Source organism: Cardiocondyla obscurior, linkage group LG23 (genome assembly GCF_019399895.1).
Source record: "Cardiocondyla obscurior isolate alpha-2009 linkage group LG23, Cobs3.1, whole genome shotgun sequence".
Lineage (NCBI taxonomy): Eukaryota > Metazoa > Arthropoda > Insecta > Hymenoptera > Formicidae > Cardiocondyla > Cardiocondyla obscurior.
In genome coordinates this window covers 1279517-1295109 of record NC_091886.1, presented here as the reverse complement: position 1 = coordinate 1295109, position 15593 = coordinate 1279517, and the positions used below count along the sequence as shown (strand labels likewise).

The following is a 15593-nucleotide window of genomic DNA, read 5'->3' as shown; positions in this document are numbered from 1 at the left end:
GATTTTAAAAAATTATAATCAGCAAGTTCTTTTATTTGTAATTATATTTTATTCTATTTTATAATCCTTTTCTAATCTTTCATTCACTTTAATGCCATTTAGATATTCTTATGGCAAAAAAATATTATATGCAGTTTTTAATTTATTTTTATGAAGTATTTGCTTTATATATTTAAAATTAAAAAAAATTAAATATAACGAATTTATTATTTACTCCGAAGAAATTATTTCTCAAAAAATCTGGATAATACAATTTATACGAATTAATAAATATTGATAATTGCTAAAAGTAATGATACTACGTACTCGAACAATTTGTACATTTAAACAGTCTCTACGATGAAACACGTATCGACCTACCTATCTAGTGCCTAGTTTAGTGAAACCATATAGGAATCGTTTACCCATTATTACGTCTAGCAAAACGGTATTATCATATGGTATATCCAGTCTTGTTGATGCTCGATAATGAGCTGCTCTATTTAAATGTTCTGTTCTTTTTTTTTTTTTTTCTTTCTTTTTTGTCATTTTTACAGAAGAGTTACTATGGTCTTCCACGTATGATCGAAAAACATGAACTCGTTTATTCTATCCTACAATTTGGACAACATCATTATTGGAAGGTATGTTACTCTACGGCAGGGAGCACTAATCGAAGAAGAGTGCAACGAGATAGAATCTTGGACGTAATTGTTATTAATAAAAGTGACTGTTATTGTTCGTATATTTCAGATATTTTTTGTTCCCATGTAAGAGAGAAATTTTTCTTTTGGAATCTGAGACATTTCTGAAATGCTTTATTTTCGATTTTAACGAAATGCACGTCCAGAATTTCAATTTTCGTCTCGACAAGCACTCTTTTGCAAAAACACTCGTCTTTCAAAAGCGGAACACATAGGAAGGTTCTATACACCAGTTTCCGTCAATTAATGGTCCGATAGTTAGATCGATATGACTTAAAATGTATTTAAAGTTATATCCATTTGTAAGTCTTTTTTTTTTGCTTTTTTTTTTTTTTTTTATTTTCAACGTGGAATCAGTATTTATTGGATACGTATATTATTATCATGCAATCTTTTTAATTTCTTTCCTTCTTGATTCGGATTGCGATCAGTGACATAATCGATATCTCCAATACGTGAAGCGAGCGGTCTTTAGGGTATCGCTTAAACTGTAACTCTAGTAATGACATTGTACGGCAATTAAAACGTATTAGTTTTATCCTAGATATATGTGTAGCACACACATAGCTACCTAATACAGTTATCACATCAAGCTCTCTTCACAAATATCGTAAAAAATTTTTTTTTTTACCTCCATAGAAAGCTACATATTCGTCGCGTCACTGATGACAGTCGTGCAATCCCCAGATTCGGTGCTAGGATGTTTTAATTGTGTAAGTCACATCGAGAAGCGTCAGATTTTTTTAGGATCGGCAATCTTGCACGCGGTGAACATTCACGCGCGGATATGCCCAGAAATGAAAGAACTAAGGTGACATTTTACTTTCATCGCGCCCATCTGATTGACGCATCGAAATAAGGCACCACATTCGACGTTGTCTTATATTGTTTTGCAATCAATCGTAGAAACGATTCGTAATAGGGCGTCGATCAAGTCGACCACCTACGGAGTTTGTCAGGGACAAATTTCATTTATCTACGATCATCATCTATTGTTTAATCAAATGTAAATCGGATTAATATCTCACTAATCCAGCCGAATTTTATTTGGGGGTCGTTAAACGACTTGTGTCCCGACTTTTTTTTTTTTTTCTGTACAACATCGAGCGTAGTTACTATTATTGTGACAAAATGCTGTCCTCGAGTCTTTGGAAGCCTCGATTTGAATTTCAGAGTACGTATATCAATTCTTATTGCTGTGCCTGCATCACACGTAAATGCTCCATTCTTATTGACTGAATATCTGCATGTCTTCATTGTCAATCACGTTTTCCGCAAAAGCTCCCGTATTTATTAATGTAAAACTTGCGGGTCTTCATGAATTTCAAGAATTAATTTAAAACCAAGATTACTACACGAACTAAATGCGCCTTTGGCGCAGAATATGTTTCTGATTTTCGTTGAATAATTTAAACAGATGACAGAGTAGAATTAATAAAATTTTGTGACGCTAAATTATTTCGCGGGGCTAGCCGTTAGTCAAACGGTCTCTTCTGTCACACTTCTCGACATGTGCAATATTCCAAAGCTGAAAGAAAAGAGAAAAGATTTGTAGAACATTTTTGTCTTTCAACTTGAAGACTTGACGAGAAAAAAATGTGCAGTTGCCACTTGCTTAATATTATTTTTATGGGGATGTAGTGTGTACGAAATGAGCGTGAATTATGCGAAGCTTAGCTGGCTATCTTCATTTTTTCCCCGTCAAGTCCCCATATTCTAATCAGCAGATAAATTAGCAATTCGAAGCGATGTTATTAATGAATTGATATGATCTAAAATGATCGTACAAAGTGATAGCCTAGCCCTACCAACAAGCGTGTTTACTTGGCGATCCCCGTTATCCGCGCGTCGTCTTGCATCTCGACAACGACGGTGTCAGGATCAGGTACCCTGTTAGCGGAAAGACATCCATTGGCGATAGTGGTTGGCAACACAGTCTCTGACTGAAATTGAATTATTACATGATGTTACAATACACGAACGTATAAATTAAAAAAAAAAAAAGTAGAAGCAAATAAATTATGAAATTATCGATTAAATGTTAGACATGCTTTTCTAATTATTAATTTCTAACAAATTGCAAAGTAATTTCTTTCTATTTTTATTTTTTTTATATATTTTACTTGGTAAGCTGCTGCATCCAGTGCCATGAGTTCCTTTTTCGAGAGCTGTTCGACAACTGCAGCGGCATAACAATCTCCTAGCATGTTATTAGTAGTCCTTATCCGATCACTAATCGACAAAATTAAATCTACGTTAGAAATTATGTTTAAAAATTTATAATATTTTATTTTAACTTATTTATATAATTATTATTGTACATTTATTTCTGTAAAACGTTTATCGTTGAATATATTGATGAAATACATAATAGAAAGTATCATGAGTTGAAAAATATTTGTTTGATACTTACACAAACCAATCGATCGCAAATAAAAGAGAAACGTCGTTAACAGGAGCATCAATTGCGCTTAGAACGACTAATAGCAGGACGAGCGCAGCGCTTGGTACCGAGGCCGAGGAGACGGAAGCAGCAGTGGACGTCAGACTTCGTAAAATAAGATTAATAATATAAATGCGGGCAAATGTATTCAAATGTAATTTAATAAAAATTTTTTTACGCAATTTAATTTGTCGAAATAATCTACTTAAAAGATAAGAAATACTTACATAACAGTGATAATCTCTCCGAAGCCTAGAAAGATGCCGTTCATTTGAGCGATGAATATACTAGCGACGGCGACGAAGAGCGCGGTACCATCCATGTTGATATTGCATCCGATCGGAAGGACAAATCTGGTAACTCTAGGATCCACTCTGAGCTTCTCGGTCATCAGACGAAAAGTCACGGGAAGTGCAGCAGCCCTGTACAAAACTGCGTTAGCAAAAATCGGGCAGAACACATTTTCGTTGATGCTAGAAAGATTCGCTCTGCGTCGCCTATCGCTGCAATCCTGGTGGTCATTCTGGCGCAAACTCACGGGAAAGATGTATAGAAACGATTAATTTATCGATAGTTTCTCAGAGATGTAAACCGACCAAGGTTCGAATTGAAACAGAACGAATGTATGAGGAAGAAGAACGGTAGGGCGGAGAAACGTTATGTAAAATAAAGATAAAATATTCGGAATTAATCGGCGTATTATTAATAATTGCGGACGGTAGAAAGAGTGCCAGAACGACTGCCAGAATGACCGTGAAAACGACCTGAAAATCAATCGGGATTAGAGATTAGGTCAGAAATTTGCCAAGATATCCGCTAGATCATGTGCCGTCCGCCACGTATCCTACAACAGACAATCGTATGTACCTTCATGTTGCGGCCATCAATTACTTACCAAGCGCTACCCTCGGTCTCAACCACCTGCAAAAGGCCGCGTGCAGTGCGTGTTCTAATACATCATCATGATATTCATACAGTCTCTGTTCAGATACTCTGAGAACAGTTTCTCAGTCAGTCACAGTGTACGCACAGTTGTACGCTCTTTTCTGGAAACAGTTAATCCACAGAGAAAACAAATTGAGTTAGATATAACTGTATAAGACCTAGCTGGATCGTAAAGAATATTGAGCACTGCTAAAAACAATAATACCAGGTAAAAAAGAAAATTAACGAAAAAGAGTAATGGGAACGAGACGGGATAATTTATTTTGTATGTATTATTGTATTATATGATTTATATGTGTATTTGTGTGTGTGTGTGTGTAAAAGAAAGGAAGGAAGGATCTCATAGATGCGAACTAAATTTAATTCGTAAGTGCGAACTGAAAAAATGATCGTTGCTTTGCGTGACTCTCAAAAATGAATTATCCAAGAGAGACAAATAATCGCACGTTGTTCAGGAGTACAGCCGGTCATCGACATCCTCGTCGTACCTGCAAGAGCGAGCTCGGCAGAAGCAACCAATATTTTTTCAGTTTCGCCCCAATTCATTATTAAAAAACGACGTACTTAGGAATAATCATATAATTTAGCGTGGAAGTCTCCTTTGGCATGATTTCTTCTCTCTCTTCTTCGTCGTTGCGAAAGAAGAGTTTGAAGAGATCGGTTGTGGGAATCCTAAGAAGACTTCCACGCCGCGAATCAGTCCAGGTAACACGGAGTCAGCAGATTGCCGGCTTGAGTGATATCGTTTTCGATATTCACCTATCGCGATAACGTAGCCGTTCTTCGAAAACCACTTGATAATTTTCCATTCCCGACGGTGATATATTACATCCGGCACGATGACGAAATTCCGTTTGCATTACCGTAATAATCTACGAGCTTTCGGAAGTTCGTATGATTTGGCGGTATTGGAAACCGGCGGTATCAGCATTCTAAGTGCTACCCGGAACTGCATACCTCTTTCCAACTTTTTCTCTTTCTCATGTGTGGCATGGCGAGCTCTCCTCGCAAGCAAACATTAAAAGAGATTGTCAAATATAGGAAAGACTAACGGGATAAATCGGGAAATTGGCCAGCTCTTCCACAACGTTATTATTTTTTTTTTTTTTTATAGAAACTAAGCAAGAGGATAAAATTAAGCAATTTTGCTGAAAGTTATGTAAAGCTGGCTTAAATGATTTGGAAAGGGAGATCGGGATTGTGGCCTCGCAAAGCCTCCACACAGCTGGCTGAAACATATTGTGTCCATCAACGATTCGATCAAGGTACGTCTTTCATCGCCACGTATCACTGAATTGTCTATTTCGTTTTACGACGTCAAAATGTTTTGAAATCGACTACTCGCACTATCGCGTGACCAGACCAGCTCCATATCGCGTAAGCGTAAAAAGTCCGTATGACATAAAAGAATGAAAGGAAGAGGGTGGAGACGGAATTCAGGAGATGGTCAACGAGAATCAGGAAGGTAATGAGGACAAAAAATACGATCACAACGTTGACCGAGGCCCTGTGAGGCAGGCGAAATGGATTCTCTCAAGGTCGGGCTCGGGTTCGAAGATCGACGACTCACGTTGATGCCATGGCGAAGGCGGTGAGGGTACCCTGGGCCAGGCCGGCGTAGAATTTAAAGGGGTTCTTCCTAACGAAGGCCGCATATATCAACTGCATGATCACCAGCTGATAGAAAAAGACACCAATTGTGATCGTGACGATGAACCACCCCAGCTGCGACATCACCAGTACCAGATCGTCCACGCCGAGTATTTTGCCCGCTATTACCGAAGTGATGCCGATTGGTGTCATCCTGAAAGCAAGTTATTATTAAATAATAATTAAGTAATAATAATTAAGTAAATAATTAAGTAAATAAAATAATAATTAAGTAAAATTACTGTGCTACAAAGCGAAAGTGCTATAAATCCGTAAAATTCCGTTTCGATTTTTACGAGATTCTTACCACATGACAGTTGAAACCATTCGCATGATGACCTCGAATACAGCTTTAAAAAAATCTATGACGACCTGGCCTTTTTCTCCGAGTGTTCCCAGAAACGTGCCAAAAACCAGGCAAAAGAAAACTATCCCCAGAGTATTCGTCCCACTTCTGTACTGTACCACTCTCATTAATTCCTCGTCTCCCAAAACTGCCGTTGGTAATTGATCGGTAACATTCTGAAAGGGTTGTTTTTTCGGGACATATACCGTATGTGCCTGAAATAATATCGTTAATTAATATCGAGTCAATTTAATTTCGATACGTCGTAAAAATTTAACTGTATTCTTACTTGTTGGAAAGCTGCTTGAAATAAATTGTCAGGAAACATGTTTCTGTAAAAAACATAATTTTAAGAGTATGAAATTAAAAATGTTACTAAGTAAATTCAGTAAATAAGTAATATTTTCATGTAAGAGACGGAGCTGCTTATTTTTAAAATAACGCCTTTCCCACGTCCTTCGTTTTATTCATAGTTCTTGCACATTGATTAAATTGCAACACAAGCTCTAGCAACTTTTCAATAAAAACGATCTTACATTGCGTTACTGAAGCGAACAATTTTTAAATGGTTTCCGATAACCGAGCGGTATCTCGATTTTAATACGCGGCTGGAAGCTCGTGCTGGACATCGCGAGACTTTTTAAATGGAGCTTTTGAACGCGCGTCGCGTGAATAAAATACGCACGATCGATGCCGAGCTATTTTCGCCTTGACGAATAGTATTTCTGCGATCACGACGAATTTCGTTTAGCAGAGTTTACAGTTCGTGAAATGCCACGACCTTAATCTACCTTAAACAACTATGTTACCGCAATGATTCAGCAACGGCGAAGGGTATCACGGATCGATATTATTTCAATGTCGCATTATCATTGTGTGCGCAATTCTCAAAGTTACCAAAATGGAAAATTACGACGAAAGCACTTGACCTATTTTCGCTGGTGACTCGAAAACTACGAAAATACAGTCGACTATTTTACTAGTAAAACGCTTAAACACGAATAAACAAATCGAAATCGACCAACATTATTTTATCGTCGTTTTGTATACGTTAACCTTCGCACTCGATTACCGTCGTTTTCAATAAATAAAAAAGAAGAGGAAAAAAAAAAAGAAAGAAAAAAAGAACTCGCGAGTATGTCTAGGTCTGTTATTGATAGTGACAGAATCGATATCGGACGATGAGAGATATCGCAGACATAATTTACCTTCCCAGGTCGAGCAGGCTGTCTAATATGTTAACGGCTCTCGCGTGATGCGAAGGGCCGATCGATTCCCTGATGCCGGGATTACCAGGATGAATAACGAGGACCAAGGCTACGCCAAGCACAGCGTTGAGCAAAGACGTCAGTATAAAATATACCAAAGTCCGCACAGCGATCATTCCGTTCATTCTAGCATTTAAGCTCGCCGAACCTGATATAAAAATTATTATAAAATGCATTTCACTCATGTTTTACTTCATGCGTAGGCGTAATCTGAAAGAGAACTCACCTGATATGAGACTAGCGATCACCAGAGGTAAAATCATTAGCTTTAGCAACCTCATGAAGAGTTCTCCCGGATAACTGATCAACATTACCGCATCGTCCCCAAGGTCCAGAGGTCGCAAACCAAACCCTGCAAGAAGATATTCTCGGATTGAGTCTGCGTTACAGAGACTCCACTTTTTCTCGCGTAAAACGTTCAAGAAGCTTTTGCAAGGCGCCCCTGAACTATATTTAAATTTATTACAGTCAACTAGCTCATTATTCGATCGCGAAGAAAGGGCGACGCGGTTGACGAAAAGGTGAAGGCTCGTGCGATTTATTTTTCACCGGATGATGTAAGATAATTAATAACTATAACGCATAAAGCGCTTATATAATTTCAAACGAATCATTTACCGCGATAAGCGATTATCTATACTATCTATATTATTCCGTTAATATTTGTTAAAAAAAAAAAAAAAACGAGAGAGAAACGGCCCAACACCGATCTCGTATCTTTATTCCATGTAAAAGTACGTGAATGAAAGCTTTAATTTAGACTGATATATCAACCGGGACATTGTATAAATTATTACAACGCTATCAACTTATAGTGAAGTATCTATGGACGTTACATGTTCGCCCACCGCGTATCACAAATCGGGTAGTTGGAAGTGAAATTTTGTGCAAATACAACACCCACTCACATTGATTGTTCTATTAATAATTTACTGACCGTTAAATTTATTCCCGTGCGTCCACGTCAAACGTACGGATTTACCAAGCGGTTTATTAAAACGTTTTTCGAGTTACAATTAAATTACGCCGTCTCGTTCCTCCGATGTTGTATAACGCAAAGTAACAGCATTGATTTTCGCTTAATGAAATGTTTCAGCGTTTGTTAGCGTTCGCCGATAAATTAAACGGTATATTCATAATATTTTATTGCGCATAATGTATCATATTGCGATCATGGAAATGTGATCTCTATTAAATTAACTACAAGCCAAATCAAATGGTCGTAATTAAGTTCTTTTTTTTTTTTTTAAGAGAAACCGTAAAAGCGATAAACAAATAACGAGATAAAAAGTGCTGCTTTATTTTACGTAATCGGAATGATAATTTCGAACTGGGTCGTTCGAGGTATATATGTGTAGAATCGATCTACGCGAGACAGTTTGCTCGTACTGTGAGCGTATTTGTGCCAACATTTACATGCGACTTTAATAAACATTTGACACGTCGCAGACGTTCATTGTGATCATGCGGGTGCACAGTTTTTATTGCAAAGCGAAAGATCCGCAATGCATTTGTAAAAGCGATTAATTTTGTTTTTGGGTCAACTCGCGCTTATGGAATTTATCGTTGTAAAAGATCTTCATGCGAGAATAAAAAGCTACATTAAGAAAGAGCAATCACATGTTGACGCGGCAAAAAGAGAATTATTCTTATGTTGAATTAGATTGAAATCTAAATAATATGAAATTAACTATAGATTAGAGTTGTTAAAAAGATTGTATGTACGATAACTGTCGCAAATGACGGATATAATTTATAGCCGACGTGTTAAGAGACAAGACATACATTAAAATGCGCGACAAGGGATAAAATTGATGACTCGTGCGAAATGAACATATATTTTATCGCACTGAATGACTAATATTTTTCATTTTTTTTTATTTGATTTATTGTATCATTTAGCATCGGCAATATGCGCAGGTACTCGATTGAACGGCATACTGCAAATTTATTATCAAGTACCGTTAATCGTCTCAAAGTTTTTTTTTTAATATAGCAAAATATAACAAAAAAAATATTTTAAAAAATCAAAAAATTTCCAAATGCTTTGCCAAATGTGATCGCATTTAAAATCCTGAAAAAAAAAATAAATGGGCATTTTTCTCACCGAGAATTATGCCGAAGAATACGCCGGATAGGGTGACCAGAAGTAAGAGGTTCTCTCGCATCCACTTTCTGGTGTCGGCGGTCACCTTACGGGGACCCTGAGAGGCCGAGACGTCCTGCCCGCCCATCTTGGCGAACAGATATTCGGAGAATCGGGCAGAGGACTTCTCTTCCATTTCACTGGGCCGCCAGCAAGCGGCGTAGCAGGGGCCGGTGCTGGTCGCGTGCGAGCAGGCCGATCCTCCCGTTGATCTTCCCAAGCTCCCTTCTCGCGATCTTTCGCGGCTAACGGCGGGGCCCCGGTAGCACGACGACGACGAGGGGTTGCCGTTTTGGGGGTGTTTCGGTAAATCCGTGCAGAAGGACCAATCACTCGCGCCTACCAGACGTTGTAGTAGCCTGGCGGCCTGGCGGATGCCTACTAATTCGATCGTGGTACCGGGATGGGATCGGACTGTCTTCCCGGTAACAGTGATAGCAGTAATCAGAGGTTCCGGTGAGACTCGCGGGGCCGTCCGATCTCCACTCGGCCTCGACTTGTCTGACCTCTCTGATTCTATGCGCGTAATATCCTCTATGACGAATGCGAAACACCCCAGAACGATTTATACGCCTTAGGATACGCGTATCTTTTTAATTGTCGCAAGAGAAACTTCGAGCTTCTACGATGAAATTATCGCTACGAAATTGCTGAGGTAGCTTTTTATCGGAACGTTAGCGCTGTTGCACAAGGTCAGTTACCCAATTGAAGCTGCTGAAGACCGTTTTCCGTGCACGACGACGCCGTCGTCCGCTTCCGAGCTTAGCGCGGTTCACCTCGAGAAGTCGATGGGGCAGCGAAAGTAGCCGGGAGTCAATGCATCCGCACGGTGGCAATAACGAAGGCGATGACTATCCAATGGACTATTCTAGTCAGCGTTGGCGATGTAACTGAGCGTGCGCGTGGAATACCCGACACGTATCTCGCAAAGGATGAGCCCCGACTGCCTGGTTACCGGCGGACATTGCCGTATTGATTTGCTAGGATTTCGCCGTATCCCCGAGCGTTTTCCCCGTTCTCTCGCCCAGCGACGACAGCGGGAACGCCTGCGCGAACTCCGGTGGTTAAGTCGGTCGCTAAAATGTGGGCACGCGCTACCCCCTGATGCTGTTGCTGCGCGATAGTGCACCGGGACTAGGGGGATGGTCGGCGAGGGCGGTGGACAGATCGAGACATGACAGATGGGGGATGGGGCGGCAGGATATGAGCCTTGACACGCGAAAGTAGCTGGCGAAGACGAGGGAGGAAATAAGGACGCCGTTGAAGGGCAGCGAAAACTTCGCCGCAGAGAGTCGCGCACTATCCATTCTTAGACGACTACAAGACTCCGCTCTTACATTTTGCGACGTACTTCGTTCTAGCGAATTCTGATCGATTTTGTACAAACGTCACGGAATCGCAGTTCATTATTTTAATGCTACCCCTTTGGCTTTCAACTTCGAAGCGTTAATGTATCATTTGGCTTAAAAAAATTTTTAATTCTTTTTTTTCTTTTTTTTCTTTTTTTTTGGGGAGAGATTTGTGGATAATTTTTTATGCAAGGGCGTTGTAAGTACGTCAGCGGTGGCCCTGTGTGTGGGATGCTGCTTATCACGAATAGGTATGCTTGTCAATATTATTTATTTTCAGAACGGGGTAATCTAATTTATTTTAAGCACGTCGATGCGAATCAAATAAAATAGTGCATCAAGCCATTGTAACGTATAATGCCGAAAAATAAACGTCGCCTACTTGTGCTTTCACATCTTTATGTATCTGTCAAATCATCTCAAATATATAATTATAATTACAACAGTTCGATTTGTTATTAGAACGATAAGAATTAAAAGACGAGGGGAAGAAAGATGGAAAATAATTGCACGTAAAGATGTATAAGTTTTTTGCATAAAGAGTAAAAGATAAGAATCTTATGATTTTAATATAATCATATAAAAATTAAACTATGGAAAACGCACATCACACTTTTGCTTCAGCGGAGAATGGAGAACTGGATAACTGTCTGATCGAACGAGGGTAACTACCACCTGAGCCTGACCACAACTGCTGTTACTACTAAAGAATCTTGAAAACGATGCTCAGAAACAATGAGAGATGGAGACACAACATTTAAACAATGACTTAATGCTTCTCTTTAGATTAATCAGAAAAAATCGAACTAGTAAAAACTGTGAGCAAAGAAAAAAGACGAAAATACATTGGTTTGAATAAAAAAAAAAGAAAAAAAAAAGATACCCTGCATTAATAAAAACGTCAAACGAAGAAACGGGCCAAGTTCGACAATCAGCTGGCTAAATCGGGAAAAGTTAATACAATAGAAATATCAATTTTATTTTACTTCCAATAGCGTATCGCTTTTGTATAATAATCACGTTATGTCGCTATCGACTGCACTCACCTCGCGGAAAATTGGAAAAGCGACGCGAGATCCCAATTGAATGGGCGTACAAGCGTAATAAAAGGTGTGTAACATCGTGTAGAATATATTCGCGATATTACTCATAAAATGCAATAATTGTTCATTCGCTTTATTAAAGCAAATAGAAATTCCGCAATTATTCTCATTACTATTGCATCAATCTGAATGTACAGTTTTGTAAAAACAATGGTCATCAGTAATGGATCATTGTTGTTTAATTATAAGTAGGTCGGTGCGATCGCAACAGATATCCTGACGCAATAATTAAATCTCGTTTATTACCAAAATGTATTTAATAAAATACGCATTAAAAAAATTTAATACTTTTTAATTCCTTTTTTTTTTTTTTTAATTAATGGCAAGAACAAAGGGATAATATTTGAAAGACAATTAAGCTTTGATTCAATACCGTTGGTTATTAGAAGGAATATATTATATCATGCTGATAGATGTTCTTCGAAAGGTGTGAATTAAGTAATCCGTCAACGAAAAGCACCAGTATTCCGAAACATGCCATACTGTTGAATAATGGAAGGTTCTTCGCAATTCGAGTCTGCAGAATGTTACGAGAGTCAGGTCTCATCCGCCTCGTAAATAATCCAGAAGCATGAGGACATGAGGTACTGAGTGTTCAACGGGCAAACGCCTATTTACTGACATACATGATACAATGTGTTTCTCTCATCGTTCTTCGGTAAATCCTAAAACTTCCTGTCCAAGATTTTCTCGCCCGCACGTACTGCGTCGATGGGGGTAAAAAAAAAAAGAAAAAAAAAAGCGGGGTAAGATTTGCCCATACGAAGAAAAATATCCCTTATCCGCGCGTAACTCGCGCTTAATCCGAAAAACTCATCGTCTAACGTAACCAAAAGTTTTCGGTCCGATAATACATTAAGATGTAACATTAAATACGTGTTCTTTCCGCAATAAGTTTCAAACGAAATTAATTTGAAACGTTATGAAATATTATTTAAATGTTCTCTACTTATATGTATTTTCATTATGCTTCAAGACTCTCTATAAAATTGAAATACAAAAGAGTATCAAGTGTCAGAAGATGGATATTTTGCAAGATAAATGAAATTTTCTTCCCGACGTCTCTCTTTTCCTCTACCCTTTTTTTTTTCTTTCTCCCATAAAGGAGAAATATCGTTTATACGTGGCTAATGTCTACGCTTCGCATGCGAAGCAAGAATCTCATTACGAAGAAGATATCAAACGAACGCCGAAGTGATTCGATTGGATATCGGCTCAAGGTTTTGAAAGAGCGGCGAAACGCCGGAGAAGCGAATAAAGATAGGAAAAGAGAATTCCAATGATCAGATTGCTGGCACGTAGAAAAATACAAATCCGGCTCTTTAGAATCAGCTTGAGGTTTATTCGCGTGCGGGTATTTGCTGATTAAACGCTCTTAAATTTTATAAAGCCACTCTATCCTATCAAACATAAAATAGTACTCGAGGGAAGAAAATGGGAATCTTATAAAATATTTGATGCGTTCGATTTTGCGGCACATTACCAATAACATCGTTCGCATTATTCTATTTTGACGAGACGACAACGGTTTGGAATCCGCGGAAAAGATGGAAATAAAGACGAGAAAGATTTATGTCTCATAATTATAAAAAAAAAAAAAAATGGAAATATGAATATACAATGCACTTACAAGCGACCAAGATAAATTCCCTTATCTTTCATAAAGCGTATGCAATTTCGATTATCCGGATGAAATATATAATAGAAATTTAATCGTAGCAACACGACAGTTAATTTATTGACGCGATTGGATATTTAGTGTGCGTGTCGTACGTGAAGTGACCATTAGCACATTGATTAGCTGGTGGTAATTAACGTTTGCGTGCAAACCCGGAAGGTGATCAAGCGCTATGTAAATACATAGATTTGAGTTTACTTCCGTACTGCGCGAATCAAACCTGTTGACGTTAATAATAGTGCAATTCCGAGGATATTCGACGCCCAAGCCTGTAATTCGTTGCGACAGGCTCGTTACACGTCACATTTCTACGGTGCAAACAGCTCTCGTACTCGTCGATGAGTACTCATATAACAAGGGTACTCGAGGTATTCATCGATTTAGACGGGATACCACGTTGTCGATGAGACCGTGTAAACAAGCGGGTATGAGCACTTAATATTCAAATTAATACAGATTCGCCGACAATAAAAATCATCTTGCTCGTCGAAAAGCGCGGAACGACGGCGATACCGCGTAGACACATATACATTATAATGGTTACTATATCATACTCTTTTTTTACGTCGTAATATTTTTTTCTTTTTCTTTTTTACGCGCGACAAAATTCCACGTACGTGCTGGAGGGGCTGAATTACATCTCGCCCTAAATTGAGGAAGTATCTAATTGGTGGTTTTGTGCGTCTGCGGACTATATTCTACAACTGCAAACAACCGTGTAAATTGCAAATACACGAAACATCTAACTGAAACGGCAGAACTCGCTGAGTAGACTTAACGATTGTGTCGCGCGGTGGCCAGCAGGTCGTTTCGAGCTCGGATACTATCTCGGCGAGAAGGCAAGAGCTATTATACCGGCACGTAAAACCACGTCAGCCGAAGCGTCGAGTGTTCATTCTTTCGAGGCTTCTCACTTCCGCTTTATGATGTCCTTTACAGCAGCCTCGAGTCCCCAGCCTCCTCCAACATTTTTGTCTTCATCTACATCTTCTCGTCTAGATTCTCCAAGTTTTGAAGTTACTAGGTCAGGCGGTCGCATTCAAGAAATTCCGATACGCTGATCCCCGCGCTGATGCCGCGCATGTTCGAAAACAATTTCCCTGCGACTTTCGTCCCGACGTTACGTCGACATGTCGGCCGTGCATGTCGATTTCCGCGGAACATTTCTATATCTCTTGTTTGTATTTAATCACAGTTCGTATGCAACTCCGGGAAGCGTACCGTGCCTGTATCTCGTCTGCATCTCGTCAGCGCTATTGAGAAGTCATACAGCCCTACAGGGCTAAACCGTTTTGAGAACTATCGCGACGTTCCCATTTGAAATGTAAAACGTTTCCGGGTAAAAGTGAGAGGATACGTCTCGTTAATGACGCGATAATTGGAACCAGTCACTCGCTAATTGCTGCTTTAATTAATTTTTCGCGGTGCATGAAAACGCAAAGATGTATCTTAAAATAATTTACATCGAAAAATAATTCAACCCCGATGGGCCGCAAAATCCAGGACAATTTTCTCGTATGCAAAACAGCTCAAGATACAGACACGTAATGAAATAATTTTACGAGACGGCAATAGCGACGGCGTTTTAATTAATATGTCACGAGCTAAGAATTAATTTAACGAGCGTATTGTTAAGACGGATATTCTTCTCGCATTCTCCCGGCAACATTCCCGATAGCACCGAAATTTTGTACACAACGTTTCGATTGTATAATGCACGACGTTAATTATGATAATAGAGATTAAACTTCAGTACAACTAATTTTCGACAGTATGGCGTAGGGAAGAAAATCCGCTACAGCGCGGTGTAAGATGCTCCAGCACGAATATCTTGTAATTCCAACGTTTCTCTCTCACGCTCGCTCGCTACGAATAAATACGAACTTCGTAGATGGTTCGTGGTTATCAGCATCCGCTGTGTCGCTCGCGGAAGAGTATTGTTGCGGTAACAATACCATTTCAATATTTCGCGTTCGAATGTC

General features: G+C 39.0%; 1 protein-coding gene across 2 annotated transcripts; it reads right to left on the bottom strand.

Annotated features, from left to right (window-relative positions):
* Nucleotides 1-489: 489 nt before the first annotated feature.
* Eaat2 (Excitatory amino acid transporter 2) lies at nt 490-10043 on the bottom strand. Of its 2 annotated transcripts, none has more exons than XM_070671610.1 (11): nt 9443-10043; nt 7562-7687; nt 7276-7483; nt 6357-6399; nt 6029-6282; nt 5642-5875; nt 3354-3548; nt 3097-3231; nt 2807-2915; nt 2508-2626; nt 490-2211 (listed from the first exon to the last, which is right to left on the bottom strand). In XM_070671610.1, exons 1-11 carry the CDS (start codon nt 9615-9617, stop codon nt 2163-2165), a joined length of 1647 nt encoding a protein of 548 aa, XP_070527711.1. In that variant the 5' UTR covers nt 9618-10043; the 3' UTR covers nt 490-2162. The 2 variants fall into 2 exon arrangements, with proteins under 2 accessions (XP_070527711.1, XP_070527710.1); XM_070671609.1 differs by having other exon boundaries at nt 2492-2626; nt 9443-9762.
* Between the last annotated feature and the right edge of the window lie 5550 nt (nt 10044-15593).

Excerpts from the sequence above, each read along its gene's own strand:
- Eaat2 (XM_070671610.1), bottom strand. The coding sequence starts at position 9,617 with ATGGAAGAGAAGTCCTCTGCCCGATTCTCCGAATATCTGTTCGCCAAG. Across the intron at positions 2,916-3,096 it reads TTTGCGATCGATTGGTTTGT|TGATCGGATAAGGACTACTA; the intron begins GTAAGTATCAAA and ends TTTGTCGATTAG. Across the intron at positions 2,627-2,806 it reads TGGATGCAGCAGCTTACCAA|TCAGAGACTGTGTTGCCAAC; the intron begins GTAAAATATATA and ends ATTCAATTTCAG.